This window comes from Diadema setosum, chromosome 6 (genome assembly GCF_964275005.1).
Source record: "Diadema setosum chromosome 6, eeDiaSeto1, whole genome shotgun sequence".
NCBI classification, from domain to species: Eukaryota; Metazoa; Echinodermata; class Echinoidea; order Diadematoida; family Diadematidae; genus Diadema; species Diadema setosum.
In genome coordinates this window covers 25,672,163-25,694,878 of record NC_092690.1, presented here as the reverse complement: position 1 = coordinate 25,694,878, position 22,716 = coordinate 25,672,163, and the positions used below count along the sequence as shown (strand labels likewise).

Below are 22,716 nucleotides of genomic sequence, written 5' to 3'. Positions count from 1 at the left end.
ACAAACAAACATTACACACAAATATAAATGGTCGTTTTCATCTGAGGCTATTACAAATAAATGTCAGAAATATGATGGGGCCTACATAAAAGCAATGATGCTTGTAAAAACTGTAGGTTCCCGAATTTATAGGCGTGAAATTATACGGTGAACGGACATGTTTATCTCGACCAACTTAAATTGTACCAGTGCAAAATCAGTATTAAAAACGAACTATCGAACCACATGAATACTTTGGTATCGCTTAAACGAGACTGTACATATTTCGCCGTGTTTACACACACACACAAAAGTGCTATAACGGTATCGTCAAATAACTTGGAGCTGCAGACAAAGACAAAAGACTGGGGGTATTAAAAAAAAAAATGTTGCTAAGAGCCGGGTAGTATGTATCCACTAAGTAATAGCCGTTTTAGTTTGCGTTTGAAGGTGAATAAGGATAAGGAAGAAGTAATATCTTTTGACCATAGTATGCGAGAATCTTAGACCCTCTTGAAATACGGTGATGGAGCCTTTAGTACCCTTAAACCAGTGTTTCGAATAATCATCCATGATTGTTATGCCTGTACCTTGTCATCCTTGGAGAAACTTACCACGAAACTTATTTGTTGAAAGAAGCCCTGCAATTTGATCCATTATAAGCGGCAAGAAACTTCCGGTGTAACAGTTCAATACAAAATAATTTGCGTTGAATTTTTTTGTTATCGAAACTATAGCTAAGAGAAAGGCTCTTGCTATATAGTAGTAAGAATATTACCTTACACAGTTTACATTCCCAGGGAGGTGGTTTTCCCCATTTTCTTCAGTCCCAGGGCTAGCTTCCTTGAACATGGACATTTCGCCAAGAGGGCGACACTTTTCATGGTACAAACGTTGAAGGATCAGATGGATAGACGTTGGGTATAAGCTTCCTCGTCTTCAGCACTTGGGATCCTATTGGGAAGGAGAAGATGACATCCGAAATGGCGACTGCGTTTGAAAACTTCATACTTTTCATTGTCCTTTCAACAATAGTCAGTGAAACTTTTGGTGAGTACGTATCTTTTGTAGATATGCCTTTAACTTTGGCAAACGTGTTTCCACTGTAACGAATGCCATGACAGTATCAGAATACACGTTATTTCTAGATTCTTTGAGAGTCCCAGCAGCGACGTTAAATAAGTCAGAGAGTGATCGGATACATCAAAAAAGATTTCAAAGTCTTTCCTCCCTTGAAGGCAGAAGCATTTTGAAGTAGTTATTATCAAACAAGAAATAGAAAACACTCTCCTCAGAATACTCGTATATAATTTGAAGACTACGAGACATCAAGGTTTTTGCATATATTACCTTCTTATTCTTCCTTCGCCACTGTTCGCAAGTACTGTTGACGAATCGTATTTTTGTTTTTCTGATAAAGACAAAATAAACTCCATTAAGACGGAAAAATTTAATCTATTCCGTTACACAGTATAGGAGTGGGGGTATAACATCGAATATTTTGTTCTTGTGATTTTTTAAAAATTTGTCACTGAAACGTTTGTTGAGACTGTAAAAACAGTGCCTTTCTATATTTTCAATTGTGAAGACTTACACATTTAGCGTTATTCAATTGCTTTCAAACTTTCTTTCCGTTATACACTTTCTTGTAGTTGTGTACACATTGCTAATTTACATATTACGATTTTCTCTTATCTTCGTTCTTCGTAATTTTCACAATGTTCGTAATTTCCTTTTTTTTTAATCATTTGGCAAAAAAAAAGAGAAATTCCTTTCACAAAATATGTTACAAATGAATAAACAATTGAATATATCTATATAAATTAGTAAATGAATATGCATAATATATATATATATATATATATATATATATATATATAATATATAATATGCATTAATCTACGATTGCTCTGGGAAAAGCCATTGCGATATGTCTCTAACGTTGGGGAGCTACAGTAAAGTGATGTGAGAGAATATCAAATGTACCACCTACCATGAACCGTGAAGCAAAGAGACACTCAGCCGACTTCTGTTGGCTCTTTTGATTCCGTGAACTGTACCATCCATTGGGTCTCGGGCGAATTCCTCATAAGATAAACCGCATCCGTTCCGATATAACTTGACATTTAAGGCAATTAACTTGAAAGAGTCTGCGGCGTTTCTCACCACCATATACAGGCAACATGGCAAGATTGGATCCGGGGCCCGTCACGACTGATAGCTCTCTCGTCGTCCAAACCGGCGAAGACGCCAATATCTCGTGCGCGTACGATCCGCCCGACGTCATGGACCTCGGATCTCTCACCTGGAGTTTTTCCCGCCACGATGAAGGCGACGTCGACGTCCTCGTCAAATACATCTGCAGTTTCCGTACCAACGGTTGTATGACAATCCGTTCGCCCATGAGGTCTGCCAAATACGATTTGGTGATCGACACTGTCGATGGATTCCATGGCATTTTGACAGTCAGCGACGTAACGAATGACGACGAAGGAAATTACACCTGCTCCGTGGTGACGCCGATGGGGAAATTTGAGAGCACTGCGCGACTGACTGTTGAAGGTAAGTTTACTCCGTGACTTAGAATAATTATGTGAAGAGTTCGATCGCAAAACGAATTATCTCCGTTTTTTGTTAAGTAGAGATATTAGTCATTAAAGCTGCTAAAAACAAGGGGGATAATTAGAGAACATGGGACATTTTTAATCATAAGTTCTGGAATATTCCTCATTATGTCACAAGTGAGGTATCAATGCAAAAAGGCTTTATTTTGCTCTATCTGATAATGGGCTTGGATTAGAATGTCTAAACATGCATGGGGCTTCGCCCATTTTGCAATCAAATTCTTTAAAAATGGCATGATATAAACCAAACAGTCCGTCACCTTTACTGTGGCCCTACTTGCTGATATTTTGCAGCTTGTTGCTTTTGACTATGTTTTCTACTGACAAAATATCAAATAATTATATGCTTTTTGGTCGTTACCGATAAGATGTCATTCTAAATATTCTTTTCCATTAAAAAAAAAAACAAACCCAAAATACAATGAAAACTCATGGCAAAATAATTTATACATCTTCATCATTATCTAACAATCTGAATTTTGGTGAGCATTTGTGTGAAATCCATGTGAATTGAATAGAGAACTTGAGGCAAGATATTAACAAAAAAATAGTGCTGGCACAAATATAGCAAGTTACTGTGTAGAATATCACACGAAAAACAGAACACATATAATGCATATCACATCACACACTGTGTCTTCAGCGAGACGATGTGAAGATCGCATGATCCGTATTTCAGCAAAATGTGTACTAGTAACATTTAAAGATTCAACCATAAGAATACCATGAAGTCTGAGCATGAACATAATCCTACTTTGTAGGGAATTCCAAACAATGGGAAAGCTAAGGCATAGAAATCTATGTGAATAAGACGAATCAACTTTGAATAATTTAAAATTGTTACATGTGCCGGTGCTGAAATAGTGATAAAATGCTAATATTCATGCTTAATATCATGATTTTATACTCAAGTGTCACTGATTCTAAGGCAGTTGAACAACTATTCTTAATAAAAGTCTGACTTCACTACAAGCGATTAAGGATATATGTCACCCCCATAGACACATGGATTGAGAAAATGCAGCAATATTAATAAGACACACCAGTGAAAATTTGAGAAAAGTTGGACAATCCGTTCAAAACTTATGTATTGTTTAATGCAACTGCTGGATGAGAAGATCACTACAGGTATGATGCCACATGCGTAGAACAATAAAAGGAAAATATAGAAATAATTACAAATAAATTCATTTTTGAAAAAAAAACACACGTTCCGTCGACATTTTACTGATATATGTCAAGGGTAATATTCTCCCTGCCTTCTGAAAGAGGCAAGTTAAGTGCTCTTTTATTATGGGAGTAAAGTGAAAATATGTTAAATTTTCTTTATATTTTCTTTATATTTTTGTACACATGTGACATCACAGCAAGAAGCCTTCTCATCCAGGGATGGCGACAATAAAACTTGAAAATTTCAAAACTTTTTTACGGATTGTCTGATTTTCCTCAAACTTTCAGTAATGTGTATTATCAATACTGCTATATTCTCTCAATTCAATGAAGGTGAACGTGTCCTTTAATCATGTTAATGAGATCATCATGCACTTCTTTTCATAACAAAATATTCCAGTGTAATTCAGTTTGAAGTTTTGTTTTGTTTGTTTCTGAGCATCTTCTGAGAATATCAGATGATGACAGACGATGAAGCTTTGAAAGTTCTGTTATTTTTGCTTAGTTTATTAGAAAAAAAAATAAACGTGTTAAGAAAAAAAATCTTTGTTCCTATACCTTTTAAGTTTCATTTCACTCGAAGGATTTTTTTTTCAATGAATATTTTTATACAATTTTTTTTTTTGTGTGTGTGATATACGCCAAATATCCAAATTTTTGGAGTTCAGTATGGTTTCCTTATATTATTTTTTTTTTCACTCTTGATTAAGCAAATCTGTTTTCCATCGTGACAAGTACTTATTCAACCAATAAATGAATAAATACCAGTATATTAGATGATTTTTTTTTTGTAAACATCAATAATTGTATCACCAGATGCATTAAACAGAATACCAATCTAAGTTACACAGTTTGTGATTCATTTACACCAATACCCTCAGACCTGTGCCATTATACCGTCAGAACAATGGAAAGCCCTTGTACGATTTTTGCCCCTAAAACATCTTGATATTCATTACTCGTGTAGTCGAAAGCTATGATCCCGAAGGATAAAAATGACCATGTGGATAAGTGCAATGAATCATCGAAGTGATACACTTTTTTTGTATATGTAATGAATACAGATCAGTCATTTACTGATATTTGTAGGGGACTTGAGTGCGTCGACAAAACAACGCTTAAACACAGTCTCAGTCTCAACCAGGTCCGGTTCAAACTCAATGTTGGAAACGCCAATACCGATTACTTTCGGCCTCGTGATCACTGTACACACTGACCTTTCTGCAAGACGCAGGTGCGCTTGTGGGTACAGCTCGAGATTAGGGGGATTTTTTTTTTTTTCTTGGGACTTCGAAGTCGGATGCGCTGAACAGCATGATGGAAGACATCCCATCATAAGGTCATAAACAATAAAGGTTATTTAAAGACTGATTAAAAACTAAGTCTTCTCAAAAGGTCCACAAGACCAGCATAAAGTGATGAACATGAAAGAGTGAATCGAGCTCTTTACATCCACGAACGCAGCGACTAGGTTTTAGACTGTTTCCAAAGTTAAACGAGAGCATCCCATTCTCACCAGTCCGCGAAATAGGCCTGTGCATAAGTGCATAATTCGTAAAATACACATACACTGCAAAAAGTCCGGTGTTAAATAGTGAACACCGAGCTGGTGTTAAATTTTCGGTGCTCATTTATGGTGTTAAATTGACACCCCCGGGTGTCATTTCCAAATTTTAAACTGTTTTTTGAAGAGTTTCTTAGTAACTGCACTTCTTGTTGATTTTTAATTTAAACAAGACGATCAAGAATTTTACATTAAAATACTAGATTTTTGAAAAAATGTGAAAATAAATTTACACCAAAGTAACACCAGCTGGTGTGGTCCCTTATTGAAGCTGGACGGGTGTTAAACCATTGATATTAACACCAACAAATATCAAATCAACACCATGTGGTGTCATTTTTTAATTAACACCAGTACAGTGTCAAAATAACACCAGGTACAGTGTCAAATTAACACCACGCAGTGTCAGGTGAACACTTTTCAACACCATCACAGTGCATTTTTAACACCTGTGGGTGTGGTCCTTTATTGAAGTTTGATCGGTGTTAGATTTAACACCCGTGGTGTTAAATCTAACACCCATGTTTTTACAGTGTACAGCACTATATACAAGTACAAGGCTTGAGACATGCGCTGAGATTTTAGTGGATGCATGTGGCCATGCGTTCAGATTTTTATTTTCATCCGATGCATGGCTCAGTGTGGATCAGTAAAAAGTCAATGTATGATAATCTTGATCAGTCAGACTGTAGGGATTCTATTTAAAGCCCATTTCATAATTGATATGCACTGTCCAGGATTGTTCGTTACCCTTTTGGTGCTCCCGAGTCAAAAATCAGTTATTACTTGAAAGGCATAATTTACCATTTGCACATAAAACAAAAACCCAACATTAGTGCTTCAATATAGTTTTGAAAGGTTAGAATAAAAACAACCAATGTAAAAAAATTGAACCAGTATAATAGATGTTAACAAATATACAAAATGTGAACAATAGTTATAATAAAAATGTTTTCAGACTACACCGTCTACAGTTATGGTTTCTTGAGAAAAATACTGATATCCCCTTATAATTTAGGCCTTATTGCAAACATTTTGAATGGTAGGATGTTTTGTCATACAGCTGACATACACATATGCATCAAATGTGATATTTTGAACATTTTTAAATCACTGCTCCCAAAGGTAAACAGGACCTTTAACCCGTATCCCAGAAATTTCGGAAACCGGTTGGTACCTGCACAAAGTCAACAGTAGTCATGAAGGGGTTCAAAATCTCGCAGGGGATTGGTTAACCTGCAGCTTCTGCAGCTTGAGTATACATTGAAATGTTGAAGGAAGGTTCACTCGATATTACGTTTAATCCTTCCAGTATCGCATGAAGCTGGAAACCATCTCGGGGATATGATGCTGTCAATAAGCCATGGACATGTAGTGATAATTTAATAGGGATATTTGTTTATTTTCAGTGTCTATTACTTTGCGGAGTACGTACTCCGATAGCGTCTCATGTGATGTCTTGTGCTCCATCAAATCAAGCAATAACGAGGAGAATGATTTCTGCTTAAGCACAAAATGTAAATCTTAAAACTTATGTACTTTGCGCGGAAGTGTTAATCGAAAGTTGGATCAAGGCCCCGGATAAGTCATCCGATATAGGATAAGATATAAACATATACTTCTCGACGAAAGGATGTTAATTGAAGTGCTCCAAATCTATTTTGAATGGAAGCGATACCAACATGGTATTAGATTTAACATAGTTGAGCTTCTCAGACTAGAACGTTTTGCTAAAATTACTTTCACTCGGCAGAGTAGCAACAACGAGCGCATATGACCGGAAATCAAAGGCAGATTTAGATGGGGTATAACGTGCAATAGAAACCTTCACCAAGCCGCGTCCTTGAAGAAGAAGAAGAAAAAAAAAAAAACCCACAGAAAAAAACCCCGTATTTCTATGACCTTTCACCCGTGATTTCCATTAACTCGGAGTTTTTTTTTTTAAGTATAGTCTAAATAGAAAGAAAAGATTTCATAATTCCAACAGTGAAAGCTGATCGAAATCGGATAGAAATTAAGGAAATTATGGAATTATGAATTTCATTAATTCTCACAAAACACTTCTTGAACCATTAATGCGAAATTCAAATGAGTGACTTGTTGATGATGTCATCACATCACAATTTCCAAATATTTTGAATACAAAATATTGAGTGTTCATATTTTTTTTTTTTTTTTGCTCAGAGACAATTATACATCAGTATCAAATCCTAATATATCTGCTTAATCAATTTCGAAGTTAATCATCCAGGAATGAATTGTGTTTAACACATTTACTGAAGAAAAACCTGTGAGACTTCGTCAGTGTTCTGCACACGATGAATAAAAAATTGTGAGGTGACATCATCAGATCACGCTCTGGAATATTCATATCAACTGTTCACGAACTGTTTTGCATTAATTAGCAAGATTTATCAATATCATAACCTCTCTTATTTTTACTCAATTTTAATCAGATTTTAGCTGATGTGACTTAATTTTTTTTTTCTAGAATAAATCATAACTGTACTGGAATTCTTCTGTAAGTTGTAAATGCACGATAACATTTCAAAGTCAATATCAAACTGTAGCCAACAGCGATGAAAACGTATATTGAGAACATTATATGGAGAGTGTTTCATATTCACTGTGTGCTGATGGCGAATGTACGTCACAAGCCACGAATCGTACAGTACACGAGTCATACAGCCCACGAGATTTCTGCCCACAAGCCATACAGCCCATCATTCATTCAGCTTACGAGTCATACAGCCCCCGAGCGTGTAAGTTGGCAAGCCCACGAGCTCGACATCAACTTAGACCATACATCCCCACGAGCTGTACTGTTTACGAGCTAGACAAAAGAGAATGGAAAATAAGGGACAGCAAAGCGATACATGCGGGTATATATAGGCCGATAGAGTGACAGCAAGAAAAAAAAGACATTCATTCAGAACGCCATAAAAAAAGTATCGTACGATTAAACAACCTTACGAGATGATATGATTCTTTAATCTAGTCGTTAAGCGAACTGGCAGCTTTTATGAGGGGTGGCAACTCGTTCAAGATTTTTTTGGGTCAGTCAATCTAAGATAATGTTGATATGAAAGCGTGATGTGACGTCGTATGTGCAGGTGTAAAGATAGAGAACGGGCACTGTACTGACAATGAGAGTGAGTTTAATTCGTTTATTTTATATTTGTTTGTTTGTTTTTATGGTTCCATATTCCACATTTCAACAAATAAACCATAAACATAAAAAAAAAAACAAACGCATGGGTGAATTGTCAAATACAGCATTTAAGACAATTAAACATGTGAAATATGAGGAATCTGTAAAGGATTGCTTGCAGGGTGTAGATTCCCACATGCTGATATGAGATTAATTCTTACTTCATATTTACAATTGAAAGGAATGACAATTAATAAATTGGGGAAATGTTAACTTCGAAGAATTAAAAAAAAAGACAAAGAGAAGACAAAGATCCCAATGTCCGTGGCACAAAACTTCTGGAGATTTGCATAATCACCCGAGCGAGGTACAAGTCAGATACAGTGTACAATTACAGAAATACAAAGTATGCACAAAGAAAGTCCAGGAGACTGAAGAAATCGCGAGCGAGACACATGTTAGATACAATGACAGAAATACGAAGTGTGAACAGAGAATGTCGAGGAGGATTGAAAAATAGCTATAAGTATGAATTCAGAAAAGCTAGTTTGAGTTTATGCTTAAATGAATTAAGAGACTGAGATTGGATTATTTCTCTATTCAAATCATTCCAAAATTTAGGTCCTGTAGTAGTTATTGCTTTTAGAGCAGATTCGGTTAATGAAAACAGATTGGAGAATAATTGACTCGGCATGAAGACCATTGACCAATTGACAGTAAGATACCCACTTTGTACTGCAAGAGCTCAGTAACATTGAGAAGTTTCAATTATTAATAACACTTGAATAAAGTGGTTTAACATGACATTGTGATCGTGGCTACGCTCTTGACATTATTCGAGTGATTTTATTTTGTATAGCTATTAAATGTTTATATTTGAAGTAGATGTGTTTGCCCATACGATGCTACAGTACGAATTTAATGGAAGAATGATAGTAGGCGTAAAATAATGATATTTGTAAAACGCAACTCAGCAATAAAATTATGTGAAACTAGAAATTCTCCTTTGAGCATCGTATACAAATTAGGATAATTCCGAGATTCTATATAATCGAGATTTATTCCAAGAAATGTTGATACATCAACACGTTTAAGATTAGCACCATTAAGAAAAAGATTGAATTTCATCAGATCAGCTGATTACTAAATAACATATAATTACATTTATCAATATTAAAGGGATGATATAGTATTGGTAGAGAGGAGAATATTGTGAGATACCAAGAAACCACTTGTGAAATAGTACAGAGCAAACCATTCTAAGAGGAATTCAAAGTTTTTTGATGAAAATCGGTTTTAGAATGGCTGAGACATCCAAAAACAAAGTAAAACAAAGCAATGGTAGTAAAAGGTGGGTCCCATACCTTTTATTAGGATTGGTCTGTTTGGATATCTCAGCTATTTCAAAACCAATCTCCATCAAATAAAAGTTAAATTCCTCTTGGAATTACATGCTTTTTCAAATTTCACAAGAGGTTTCTCATTTTATCTCACAAAACAATGTTAGAAACTTGAAGTTAGGTCTCAACCAAAATATACGATCTCTTTAACAGAGAGTTTATTTGCATTCAACCACTTACTTATTTCAACTAAATTATGATTTACTGTATCACATAATGAGAATAAACCATGATAAGAGCAGAGGATGTTTGTGTCACCTGCATATAAAATGTAAGAAAATGCATCAGTGGCATTACTTATGTCAGTGATGTAGATAATAAAGAGGCGTGGTGTTCAGCAGGATTCTTGTGGGACACCACAAACAATTCTTTAAAATCCGATAGATAGGCAATTTTTGATGAAATAATAATAATAGAATAATATAAAAGGCTGAATCTGATGAGTAATTTAAAGCAAATCTTGTGTGCTTTGACCCCAGGAAGGAAATTGCACCCAAACTTGGATAATACCTACCAAATAAGAAAAAGAAGTAATGATTTTATTAGATAAAATACAATGATATAAAATGAAATATAATAAAATGAAATAAAATAAAATGAAATCGATGACAATAATTGATATTTTATTGTCGCAATATTGAATTGTATTTGTTCTGTATAAGCTTGTATATGATGTTTGTACAATATCTGCACTGTGTAATTTTACCTTTTTATATTTATATAATACTGTATACATATCAATTTTGTAAAATAATTTGTAATTCAGCCTCGGATTGGGATGAACTATTAGAGGAAATAACGATACCATGCACTGTAATGATGATAATATAACAATGACAATGATGATGATGATGATGATGATAATAATAATAATAATGATAATAATAATAATAATAATAATAATAATAATAATAATATAACATGTTACACACACATACACTCATACACTTGTTTCGTGTAATATCTACATGGCTGCATGTCTTATTGCACACTTCCTGTTCCTTTTCCATTGTAGACTTTTGCTCGAGGTCTGTAATGATGTCACCGTGTGATCCCGTTCGAGCCGGCGCACCCGCAGGGTTGTCTTGTAGTGCAGAGGTCAAATCGCCGAACCGAGTGCCGTCCCTCCTGATGGCCAAAGATGGATCGCCCGTCCAGACAAACCGAGCCGGAGCGGAAATCCGTCGAGGCGCCGAGCCCCTGACGATTTCTTACGACTTCGTGCCCCTGGTCGACGATCACGGTTCGCAAATCACATGCTGCGTGCAGGCGAATTCCGTCTGCCCGCAAGTTTGCGCCGAGGCCTGCGTCATTGATGTCCAGTGTACGGATGCAATATCACAGTATTATATAATTTTGGTTAATGCTTATCTGTTTCCTCAATTTTCGGAACACAAAGTATTCACTGGGATCTGCAATACATTATCAAGCCAATTTTCAAATATTTCCATCATCACTTCATTTAATATATACCTTTGGTACTCCTCCGTTTCTGTTTCATTGACCATTCGTTCACTCTACGCTCAGTAAAAGTATCACATTTATTATGATGCATGGTATTTTCTATTATAGTTTGATGTATCTCCTTCTAAGGAATACAAATTGAACAAAATAAAATATTTCTTCTTATCTACTTCACATTCTACATCTTCCTCAAATTCTGACAATGACCTTATAATAGTCTTCTTCCACTATTTTTGTCTTTCTGTGTAATATTCCTCTACTTCTACTTATCTGTTCAAGTGTCTGTTCGTGCCTTCTTACCCTTTCTGCATTCTTTTGATAACCCCTTTTTCTCAGCTTCTTTTTTAATTTCTCCTTCATGTTTCATATATTTATAACTGACAATGATTGGTATTGGGCGTTCCATTCTTGTGTTCACATTGATTATAGCCTTAAATCCACCGGCACCACTTTTCTATCGTTATTTTCCAACTTTCCAGATCCACCATCAACGCCGGTCGTTGCAAGCAACATGTCCCAATTGACCTTTAACGAAGGTATGACCAATGTGCGCGTACACTGCAGGGCCGACGGAAACCCGAAACCAGAGGATTTCATCCGGTGGTCAAAGGTCGGACATGTCCACGAAATCCTTGCGCAGTCGGCGCTGCGCGCTGGCGAGTCTGTTCTTGAGTTTAGCGCCCTCTCTCGTCGGCATGCCGGAAGGTACAGGTGTACCGCTGCCAACGGTGTCGGTTTGTCGGCTCACACTGACCTGGAAATCTTAGTCCAGTGTAAGTATAAATACATGTACATCCCGGTCATTCTTCTGGCGAGTAAAGTTCAAAGGTTGTCAGCAGAATTTTGAAGAGTTGGTCCTTAAAGTAGTACAGTGTATTCGCGTTACAATGAATACTATTATTATAACGAAATTCTTGTTACAACGAAGTCAAAATTTAGGTCCCCAAAATAGCATCCCTAAATCTTTATGTACAATGTTAGGCTATATGAAATGTCGATTTAAATGAAGAAAAAAAAAAGAGAGGTCCCATTACATTACTAGTAACTGGGACAACTTTGAGGCTCTTTCTGTAAACTGAAATGACTTCCGATTCATAATGACCTTAATGTGTAATGTCATATAATGATTAAGTGGCACTTTGTACTCATTCGTTAAGGGCCGCACTGTGACGATAAGACTCTCGGCTGTCATTCGGAGGATCCGAGTTCGAATCCCGTCCAGTGCTTACGTTATTGGACAAAAACAAAATGATAAAAAATGGTTTTACCCACCATGTCCCTTTCGATCAGGTTGTATAAATGGGTAGGACCCTACCTGGTAACGCTCGGGTAATAATGATTGCCGGACGATGTGGGTAAGAGCAGGGGCAACATTGGAGAGTCCATCCTAGATAAAGAGATCATATAATTATCAATATTGTTATTTTTGTTAATGTTATTGTTATGACTATTATTATCATCATTATTCCCAATAACATTACCATTACTATTATCATTCCTACCATTACTGTTATTAGTATTATGATTGTTGTTGTTGCTATTTTCAATGTTGCTATTATTATCATAATTTTATTATTATCATTGCTATCAATATTATTATTATTGTTATCATCATTATCATCATTATCATTATTACTATATTCTATGACGTCACCAGACGCGCCAACCGTGGTCACTGGAAAGAAGCAGACGATCACCGTGAACGAAGGTCAACAACTCACCCTCACCTGTACCGCCGAGGGTTACCCGGAACCGGAAATCAGCTGGCTGACCACCGACAGCCAGCCGATCACATGGGGCGTCACGTCGCTGACCAGGGTGCTGGACGACAAATACAAGCAGACGGTGGTCGCCACGTTGACCTTCGATGCCATGGTCGCCGGCCGAGACTTCGGCAGTCGGTGGTGTGTGGCCAGCAATGCGATGGGGCAGGATAGGATGGTGATCGACATCCACGGCAAACGTGAGTTCATTCATTCATTCATTCATTCATTCATTCATTCATTCATTCATTCATTCATTCATTCTTTCATTCATTCATTCATTCATTCATTCATTCTTTCATTCACTTATTCATTCATTCATTCATTCATTCATTCTTTCATTCATTCATTCTTTCATTCATTCATTCATTCATTCATTCATTCATTCATTCATTCATTCATTCATTCATTCATTCATTCATTCATTTTTACATTTTCAACAGAATTCTTCTCTCTAACTCTCCATTCTCTCATGAACAATCACAACAATGACCGGAGCACTTGGAGACTTTCCTACCACCGATTAAGACGCGCATGCAATTTCTCAATAAGAAGCCTTTTGTCTACGTCATCAAATATCTATAAAAATTTCAGGATCATTGCCAAAATGTAATCATCTGTTTCCTGTGTCATTATCGACTTTTCTTGCAAGTTTCATTTAAATCCGTTCGCATCTTTTTGAGTTATTTTGCAACATACATACCAATGTCAATGATCACTTAACCTCCTTCCTTGACGGAGATAATAAAGGATAGCTTACATCTAAATCACATTATTTACAGGACGTTTCCTTCATTTTCAATACAATTTGCTCACAACGACAAAATGCTTCGTGAAGCACGAAGTAAATGCCATAAAAACGAGCACATACTCATACATCACACAAATATACCTCTTCGCGTCACCTCTTCAAGTCGCCAAAGGCACAATATACACATATGCAAAGTATCGTTTATCTTCATTTTTTTTTTAAGCAATCAGACTCCTTTTCTGTGGACGTATGTCTGTAAACCTCCCCCTATTTTCTGAAATAATCTGGTATCTTGAAAATGTTGTTATTATGAAAAAAAAGGTCACGTGTTCCTTTTTATCGAATCACATCTACCCTGGCGCGCCATCGGAACAAAACATCATTAATAGAGAAAGTGTGGAGATCAGGGGGGGGGGGGGGTTCATCAAGCATTTTGTCAGATATTTTACCCGACAAACTGTTATAAGGTACGGGAATCCGTGCATTTGATTGGCTGAGGGCAAATTGTCAGAGAAACAAAGTATCCGACAAAACGCTTGATGAAAATAAAAAATAAATTTCCCCTAGATTTTGATATCGGTAATGTGGCAGAAAACTTCAATGGAAGTTTGCCAGAGCTTAACTTAACTACACTTGTATGTAGGGGCTGGTGGTATCGCTTTTCTTTAATGTGAAAGTTTATACAGTGTACTCGTGTACTCGTAACTTCACAAATCTTAAGAGGATGTCATTCCAATTTGAGTAAAAATGGTTTTTTGAATGGCTGAGACATCCACAAACAAAGTAAAACAAAGCAATTGTAATAAAAGGTGGGTCCCACCTTTTATCAGGGTCGCTCCGTGGTGGATATGGCAACCATTTCAAAACCAATTTTCATCAAATAAACATCGAATTCCTCTTGGAATTACATGCTCGTTTATATTACATAAGAGGCTTCTTGATATCTTATCCAAAAATGTTAGAAACCTGAAGTAAGGTCTCAACCAAAACTATCAGACTATACGATCCATTTTCCATTTCATTTGAGGAGTCAGAGAGCGCAAAGGAAAAACTAAAATGAGGCAGGGGAAGCTTCAGAGGGGAAACTTCTTGTAGTTTTAGCAATAGGTGACTGGACTTTAATATTAGATGAATTCTTTGTGCTCGGATCAATCTATAAACGCAATATTATCTTCTGCTTACGGCATGTCAATATGTTGTATGCGTGTATGCGGTATGACTCGGTATACAAAATACTAGTGATACAGATTTTACCGGACGAGTGGCCATGCGTTCGGATTTTACCGGACGCATGGCTCAGGAAAAATCAATGCATGACAATTGACCAATCAGATTGCAGAGATTCTAAAGCCAATTCTATAATATAGTTTAGAGGCATCGCGGTGGATTTTAGTGGACCACGTTTTCTCGATTTTGGCGTCACCGATTCAAGCACGTTATCTTCGTATTACATGTCATTCCCTCTGATGTGACTTATAGCCGTTTGTCAACTTGCTCATAGATATTCAGTTGCTTCTACAGCAAGTCCGCAAATAATAGACATGTATCATAATATTCTTTATCCTCTTTACCATAACAATTTTAATACGCACGTCTTGGCAATTAACATCAAACTAAAACAGGACTACAGCGCTACCGCGTGACGAATATTCGAGCCATCTGTAGTTTCGTTGGACAATATCTATTCATCAGAAATTGCTTTCCATTAACTTTCGGTGGCTCTATAATTGTGATAATAAGCATGTAAGGAATCATAGATTGTAACCGAAGACTTATCATTTCAGTAAATGAAAATTAGAAGGTGGTTTCAGCCTATTGTCGGGTCTCGTGGCGTAGTTACGAAGGTGTTAAATTCCACTCTGCGTGACCAGCTCGAAGCTAGCTTCTTGCGCTGGGGAACGGTGGGACCTTACCAAACGTGGATCTGCCTCTGTCACATCGCTTTATACTGCTATGCTCGCTATATTGAAAGGTACAGTATTGTGCGTGATTTTTTTTTTGTTCATGGTAATTAAGAAGGTGGGTCAATTGACCAGATCAAATTGACGCATTTCCTTTAAATCGACATTCCTTTTTATTTCTCTTTTCCAGTCGCACAGAGGTATCAATTTCCATAATTTTGGATATAAATTGATAGTCAAATTGTGAGCTGAAGTAATGATAAGTGACTGTTAATTTGGTGATTTATCATCAATTGGTATTTAAAAAAAAATGAAAGTTCTATTTGAGAAAAAAAAACACAGTCTGACAAGGTTTACCTTTTTTTTTATAAAGCTTTTGATAGGTCTGCGACGTTAATGCTGCGACGCACTTATAGGCAAAAATGCTGTTCTGCGCATGTGCTAGAGACAGCTGTTCCCAATAGGAGCAAGGCTGATTTCAGATGTATATGGACTTAAGAAAGCGCGCGGGAGGGAGGGGGGGGGGGGGGGGGTTGAGGGGAGGGACTAATGGTACTGAAAAGAAAAAGAGGATAATGATGTAAATTCAAATTCAGTTCAGTTCAATTCAATTCGTTTATTTTCATTCTTTTTCCAACAATGCATAACTCAAAATAAATCAGGAATTACATCATCAACATAAACATTCGTCTTTGCAAAAGACAAATGATACCGATAAACATAAGAATGAATGTTCGACAGGCACATTAAGATCACTTCGTTCTTAAATCATCTTTTAATAGAGTGACTTATGATATTCAGCTTATCTATGGTATTAGGAATCCTCGTCTTGCCCATTAATAAAGAAATAAGATCGTCTCTTTGATTATCCTCGTGTTGTTGGGAACTTATACTAAGGGAATGAGGAAGACATGATGAACGAAGGGAGATATTTAATCAGGTAGATGAACATATATATATATATATATATATATATATATATATATATATATATCTTTATATACATATATATATATATATATATATATATATATATATATATATATATATATATATATATATATATATATTAGATATTAATAGGTAGATATCATACAAATAAATACATAGAAAAACACAGGGATGGACAGGCGAAGAAAGCTTTTTTTTCTATCATTGTAATGTTATTACTATATCTTGTATTACCAGTATTTCATTTTATACAACTGACCATACCTCTCCAAGCTGAAGTAACCTGTAGATCTATGAATATAATTTATTAAAATTCTGTGTGCGTATATTACATGGACCAAGATGTATGTGTCTGTTGTCTGTAGGTTTCTTTCTTCTTCTTTTTTCCTGGAGGAGGCATAGACGGACGGCCACTCATCTCAACAACAAAGAATTTCATTGCTGGTTCATAGTTCCATTGTTCTAACAGTGGTTTTCTCGGCGGAGCTATCAAAAACTGAAACCATCTGACGAGCCATAAGCATCGTTATCACGTTCCGGTTTGTCTTGCCTTGCCTTTTCGATGTAATATCTTATAGATTCTGAAAGACTTCATTAAAAGCAAGTTGTCCAAACCGGAAATGAAAACGACGACGGTGGCCTTATCAGATTGCTACTCTATAGTTTTAAGTGGCTCTGTGGAGACATTGTTTTTACAGAACAATGGATCAATAAAGAGAGATTAAAAAGGCAAAACAAAGCAAGACACACAAAAAACCCCACCAGCACCTCAAGTCGATTGTTTCAGGGTAGTAAATGACAGCTATTGTGGCTTTCAAGGCACATGCGCGTATCCATTGGTCTTTGACATTATACACGTAGAATGTCCATGAACTGTAGATGTTCTCCATGATGCCGGGTTTTGTTTTTGTTTGTAATGTACATTGTTTAGTTCCTATCTACGGATTTCTCCAACACTTTGGCTTTCCAGCACCACATAGTGTGCCCACCGACCCTTTTCAGCCAGTGCTGAAGGTACTTGTCTTTCCAGAGCGAGACTTTGTTTTTCTCTCTTTGTGTGTGTGTGTGTGTGTGTGTGTGTGTGTGTGTGTGTGTGTGTCAAAAAAAAAGTGTGTGATGTGCGATATTCTACAGTATGCAGAACCGTGACACGTGAATTAAAGGGAAAATCCAGTCCAAATATAATTTAGTCTGATAAAAAAGAGTAAAATATTTCGAGTTCAACGGTATAATTTTGATCGAAATCGGATGAAATATAAGGAAGTCATGACATTTTGAAGTTTCGCTATTTTGGGGCGAAACTGTTCTTGAATGGTCAATATGAATAGCAAATGGCCAAGTGAGCATGCCATACCCTCTCAACTTACCATATAGTTTGTACATAACATTTTGAACTTTCCAGATTTTCATGCAAATGCAATATTGCCCGAAGCTCAAATCCTCGTATATCTAACTGATCACTATTCTGAAGTTATTCAACCAGGAATAACATCATGCGTCAGACTTCAATGACAGAAAAAAAAAAGAATTTTCGTCCCTTTTTTTGTACACGATCAATAGAAAATAGTGAGGTTATGACATGGTTAGCTCACTCATTTGCATATTCATGTCCACTGTACAAGAACTGTTCTGCAGTAATTAGCAAAACTTCAAAATGTCATAACTTCCTTATTTTTCATCTGATTTCATTCACATTTTTACCATTGAACTCCTATGCTTTTCTCTTTTTTTATCGGGCTTTCATATTTGGACTGAATTTCCCCTTTAAAGGTTAGGGGCACGAAACTTATGTTTATCCCTAAGAGTAACTTATGGATGGCAGTCCGAGACACATATTTATATTACCGGCATAATTATGTGAAGTACTTGGTACCTTCAGGGCCCCATTTCATATTAAAAAGATGTTAAAATACCAACTCTTGCTGGGATGGCAACTTCCCATAGCAACAGCCAATCAGGAAGCTGGATTCTTGTCATTACCATGACAACTGACATTCCAGCAAGAGCTGCTATAGCTTTTTATGGCATGGGGCCCTGGTCTTCTGATTTGATTTTAATTTGGTTTGATTTGATTTGATTTATTGGTTTCTGTATCATCATTGTACATGCTCATACCTGTACATGTATACTCATACATAAACATAAGTTGTTAACAAACTATTTTTTCTTCATTGCCTTTACACAATGTACAGCAAAACGTATAAGCAATACAGCAATGAATAATACAGAGGGGCTACAGCAAAAGCAGTATAATATTTTTACGCATTAATTGTTTTATAAATCTGAGATATTTACTCATAGAATGATTATTGGCTATCGATGGTAATGATAATAATGATGATGATGATGATAACAACAATAACACATTTAATACTATACAGATGATGATGATAATAATGATGTTGATAACGAGGATGTGTGTGGTCTTATTCATCCTGGTATAGTCTCTAAGTGCTCTCACTGCACTGTTCTCCAAGAGGGCCCTGCCATTATCATCATTATCCCACGCAGCATTGCAAGGTGTACTCACTTATAGTCCTGGGTTGAGAGGGACATGGTGGGTAATAACATCTTGTCCAAGGAAGTAGGCACTGGGCGGGAACCGAACTCGGGTCCTCCTACTGGGAGTCAAGAGTCTTATCCACTATACCACAGTGCCCCTTCCCGCACAATAATAGCATGTCATTGCAAGTTTTATCATTTTCATAATTGGTAATTTATGGAAATATTGTCTAATTTGTTGTGCTTATCATACGTGGAGGTATACATTACAAATTTTCATGACTGATCTTATCTGCGGAATTATTGGCCCTATATCACTGGGACTATAGACGTGTATTATCAGAGTATTTCTACTCTAAGGCCATGACTTATAGCTCTTGTGTTTGTTAAGATGTTATATATTACTTGATCTTCTGTACAGAGCGCCCCGATCCACCGACCAACTTATCTGCGGATGCTAGCCATCAATCAGATTCCATAATCGTAACCTGGCTCCCGACCGATGATGGTGAAGCTGATCAGCACTTTTTTGTCAAACACTGTCTCTATCCAGAAGGTATCATCCTCATTATTCAATTTTGAAACGATTCAGTTCAATTCAATTCAATTCAATTAAATTCAATACAATTCAAGTTAATTTACCTTGACTTAATTCAACTCAATTCAATTCAGTTTGCACATGTGTTTTCATTTTCTTATGCAGAACATAACGTAAGAAAGTAACAAGATCTTGAGTACGCATTGATTGAGTGTAAGATGAAAACACGGTCACACTTTACGGATGTAACTTTTAACCTTTAAAGGTACCATTTTTGCACCTTTTTGGTCTCAAAGGTGCAAATTTGCATCCGTGTAGGTGCTCCCAGTATGACAAAAGGTGCAGTTGAGCCTATTTTTCTTAGAGTGTAACATCCGTTCACTAGTTCGCATATCTTGACAAAATGGGCGCTGCATACCTGTCCACAGCTTTACGAGTGGTAAATTTTACTATGAAAGAAATTCTGTCCATGGCTTTTGTCCACCGCATAACAAAACATGCGCTGTATTGTTTGCTTGAATCTATTCTTACAGCCAAGTCAACTTAAAGCATTAAGTGAAGTCTTCTTTAAATAACCCCTGTGACGACAAACGTGACGTAATAATAAATCTACACCGTAAATTCTTTCTTGACAGGTTCACCATGCGGGGAAGTGGCAGGCGTAACGAGAGCTATCTTAATTCTCAGTGGGCTCCAGCCCGATACGTGCTATTCCATATCCGTTGTAGCGGAGAATGACGTGGGAAGAAGCGACCCTAGCAATACTGTGCTCGTATGCACAAAAGGTAAGGTTAGCAAGGTTGGCAATGACTTGGTCTTGCTAGATGGCAGATGCATCACGTATGAACATACGTATATCGCAACTACTTTCATCCCAAATATTCCTTTCTGTTAATCAATATGACAATACCTTTTGTGTATTCATTCACTTTCTGTAATAATAATTACAGTCTGTACTCCCATTATAACGAAATTCTCGTTACAGCAAAATAAAAAGTCAGGTCCCCCCCCCCCCCCAAAAAAGAAAATAAATAAATGAATAAATAAAATAAGATAAAATAAAATGAAATAAAAAAAATAAAAAAATAAAATACTAGCTCTACATCATTATACACTATGCTGTTCGGTTATTAAAAAAAAAAAAAAAAAAATCGCACTAATAAACGAACGAAAACCGCCGGTCCCGAGGGCTTCGTTATAACGGGAGTCCACTGTAATCGTGTCTCGATGTGACGTAGACCGATAAATTACTGGTCCCTGCGAGGAACTGGCCGTAACCACAGCGCTTGCATGCGTGAGGATATACCTAGTATATACCTACTGCACATGCGTGCTGCCGATGTTTTACTGAAAAAGATGAAGTTGATGCCATCCACATGCAGTGAGCTCTGAAATTACGCGTATCGTTAAAACGCGCAGACCGATGAAAGTCACGCACGGAATTGATAAGCTCGTAAACGCCATGATGATTTCATAGTTGTTTCTTCAAGTTTATACAGAATATTTTCATAAATACGTAATGTTCCTGTTTGGCTCCTAGTAATTTCACGTGTAAATCATTTGGGTGTAGGTCTGTCGCCATTGATCTATGCAATGCGCGTATCGGAGATCACGTGGTTTGCCAAATTAGTGAAATCTATTAGTATTTTTAATATTTCAGGTTCATTCAATTCACATCCATAAATCATTGAAGACAGTCACCCCCTAATATCCTGACATACTATAGCTGTCATAATATCAATCGTCGCCGAATCTTTGTAACGGGTATGTACAACAGCTCATAGAATCCGGTGATCATAGTGATCGCGTGATTAAAGTGGCCCTTACAAGAAGAAAGTAAAATCTAGATTATATCTTTATAGTTTACACTGCATGCATGGCAAGAATGCAGACATGCACGTCACACTTTTCCGAATCATAATCATAATTCTATAAGCAAGAAGACAGTTAAAAAGAAATCTTTCGAGTTTAAATGATCATGACACATTATGTGCTTATACATCAGCCGCACCCGAAGTCTTGGGATTCACCAACCTGGTTGTCATAGGATCTGGTGGGACCGTCCTCTTCGTTCTTCTCATTACAGTGACTCTAGCCCTCTACTGCAGGCGCCGCAAGAGGGCGCGTGGCGTTAGTAAGTCATCCCTTCTCCCATCGCTGACGATAGAAGCTTCTATGTTTTTTCTTCTGTTACGTGTGCAACAAATCACTTACAGTTTGAACATTACTATTTTTATTCTGTCTTCTTTAGAGGGTCATTTCCCCCATTTTCTCTTTTTTTTTTTCTTCTTGTGAGAATTGAGTTTCGTGTGCTCTATTTTTTTTTCTTAAATTCAATTTTACAGATTGTTGTTTTCTTGTTGTTTTAAAAAGAAAAGAAAAGAAGTGAAGAGAGAGAGAGAGAGGAAAAAAGGACCTTATTCAGCAAATAATTTATCCTAGACATGGCATAAGATCAGACCATAATAGATCTTAAACAAATCAAACATTATTATTGGATATACAATACACGTAATCTCCAAGAGGCAGCCCATAATGAATTGTCTCCACAAAGGAGCTCATATTAGATGTCCCCACGAGGGTGCTCATAATGAATGTCTCCACGAGGGAGCTCATAATGAATGTCTCCACAAAGGAGCCCATGGAAATGTGATTGCTTCAGGACGACTTCTGAGCATACTTTTCTCAGTCTCGAAGGCTTGGGTCGTGTTGATGAAATTTCCGTTCAACTTTATTCCTTACTTTTTTCTCTTTTCTTTTTGTTGCTATTGCCAGTGAATTTCTGCAGTTGTACGAAGTGCCTTTAACCCTATACGCATCTTGTAGTGAATGATGTTAAGATTATCGATTATCCTTCCTTCGTTTGCTTTGCCGTCACATCTATTGCATTTTTTTTTTTCTGTAAACTTGCAATGAACTTTTCAACTTTTATATTTGTTTTTGTTTTAAAACTTACCG

At 36.6% G+C, this 22,716-nt stretch overlaps 1 protein-coding gene across 1 annotated transcript; it reads left to right on the top strand.

Moving 5' to 3' along the window:
* The first annotated feature begins 2,381 nt into the window (after nt 1-2,381).
* On the top strand, nt 2,382-22,565 carry LOC140229666 (nephrin-like). Its single transcript, XM_072309910.1, has 8 exons — nt 2,382-2,541; nt 10,904-11,212; nt 11,832-12,125; nt 13,010-13,315; nt 19,642-19,776; nt 20,394-20,543; nt 21,764-21,892; nt 22,534-22,565. The coding sequence occupies exons 1-8, from the start codon at nt 2,382-2,384 to the stop codon at nt 22,563-22,565; spliced, it is 1,515 nt and encodes a 504-aa protein (XP_072166011.1).
* The last annotated feature ends 151 nt before the right edge of the window (nt 22,566-22,716 follow it).

What these genes read in the sequence shown, in the direction of transcription:
- LOC140229666 (XM_072309910.1), top strand. Translation starts at nt 2,382, where the DNA reads ATGAGGTCTGCCAAATACGATTTGGTGATCGACACTGTCGATGGATTC. An exon ending in CTGCGTCATTGATGTCCAGT is followed by an intron (nt 11,213 to 11,831) that starts GTACGGATGCAA and finishes CCAACTTTCCAG; the next exon opens with ATCCACCATCAACGCCGGTC. An exon ending in CCTGGAAATCTTAGTCCAGT is followed by an intron (nt 12,126 to 13,009) that starts GTAAGTATAAAT and finishes TGACGTCACCAG; the next exon opens with ACGCGCCAACCGTGGTCACT.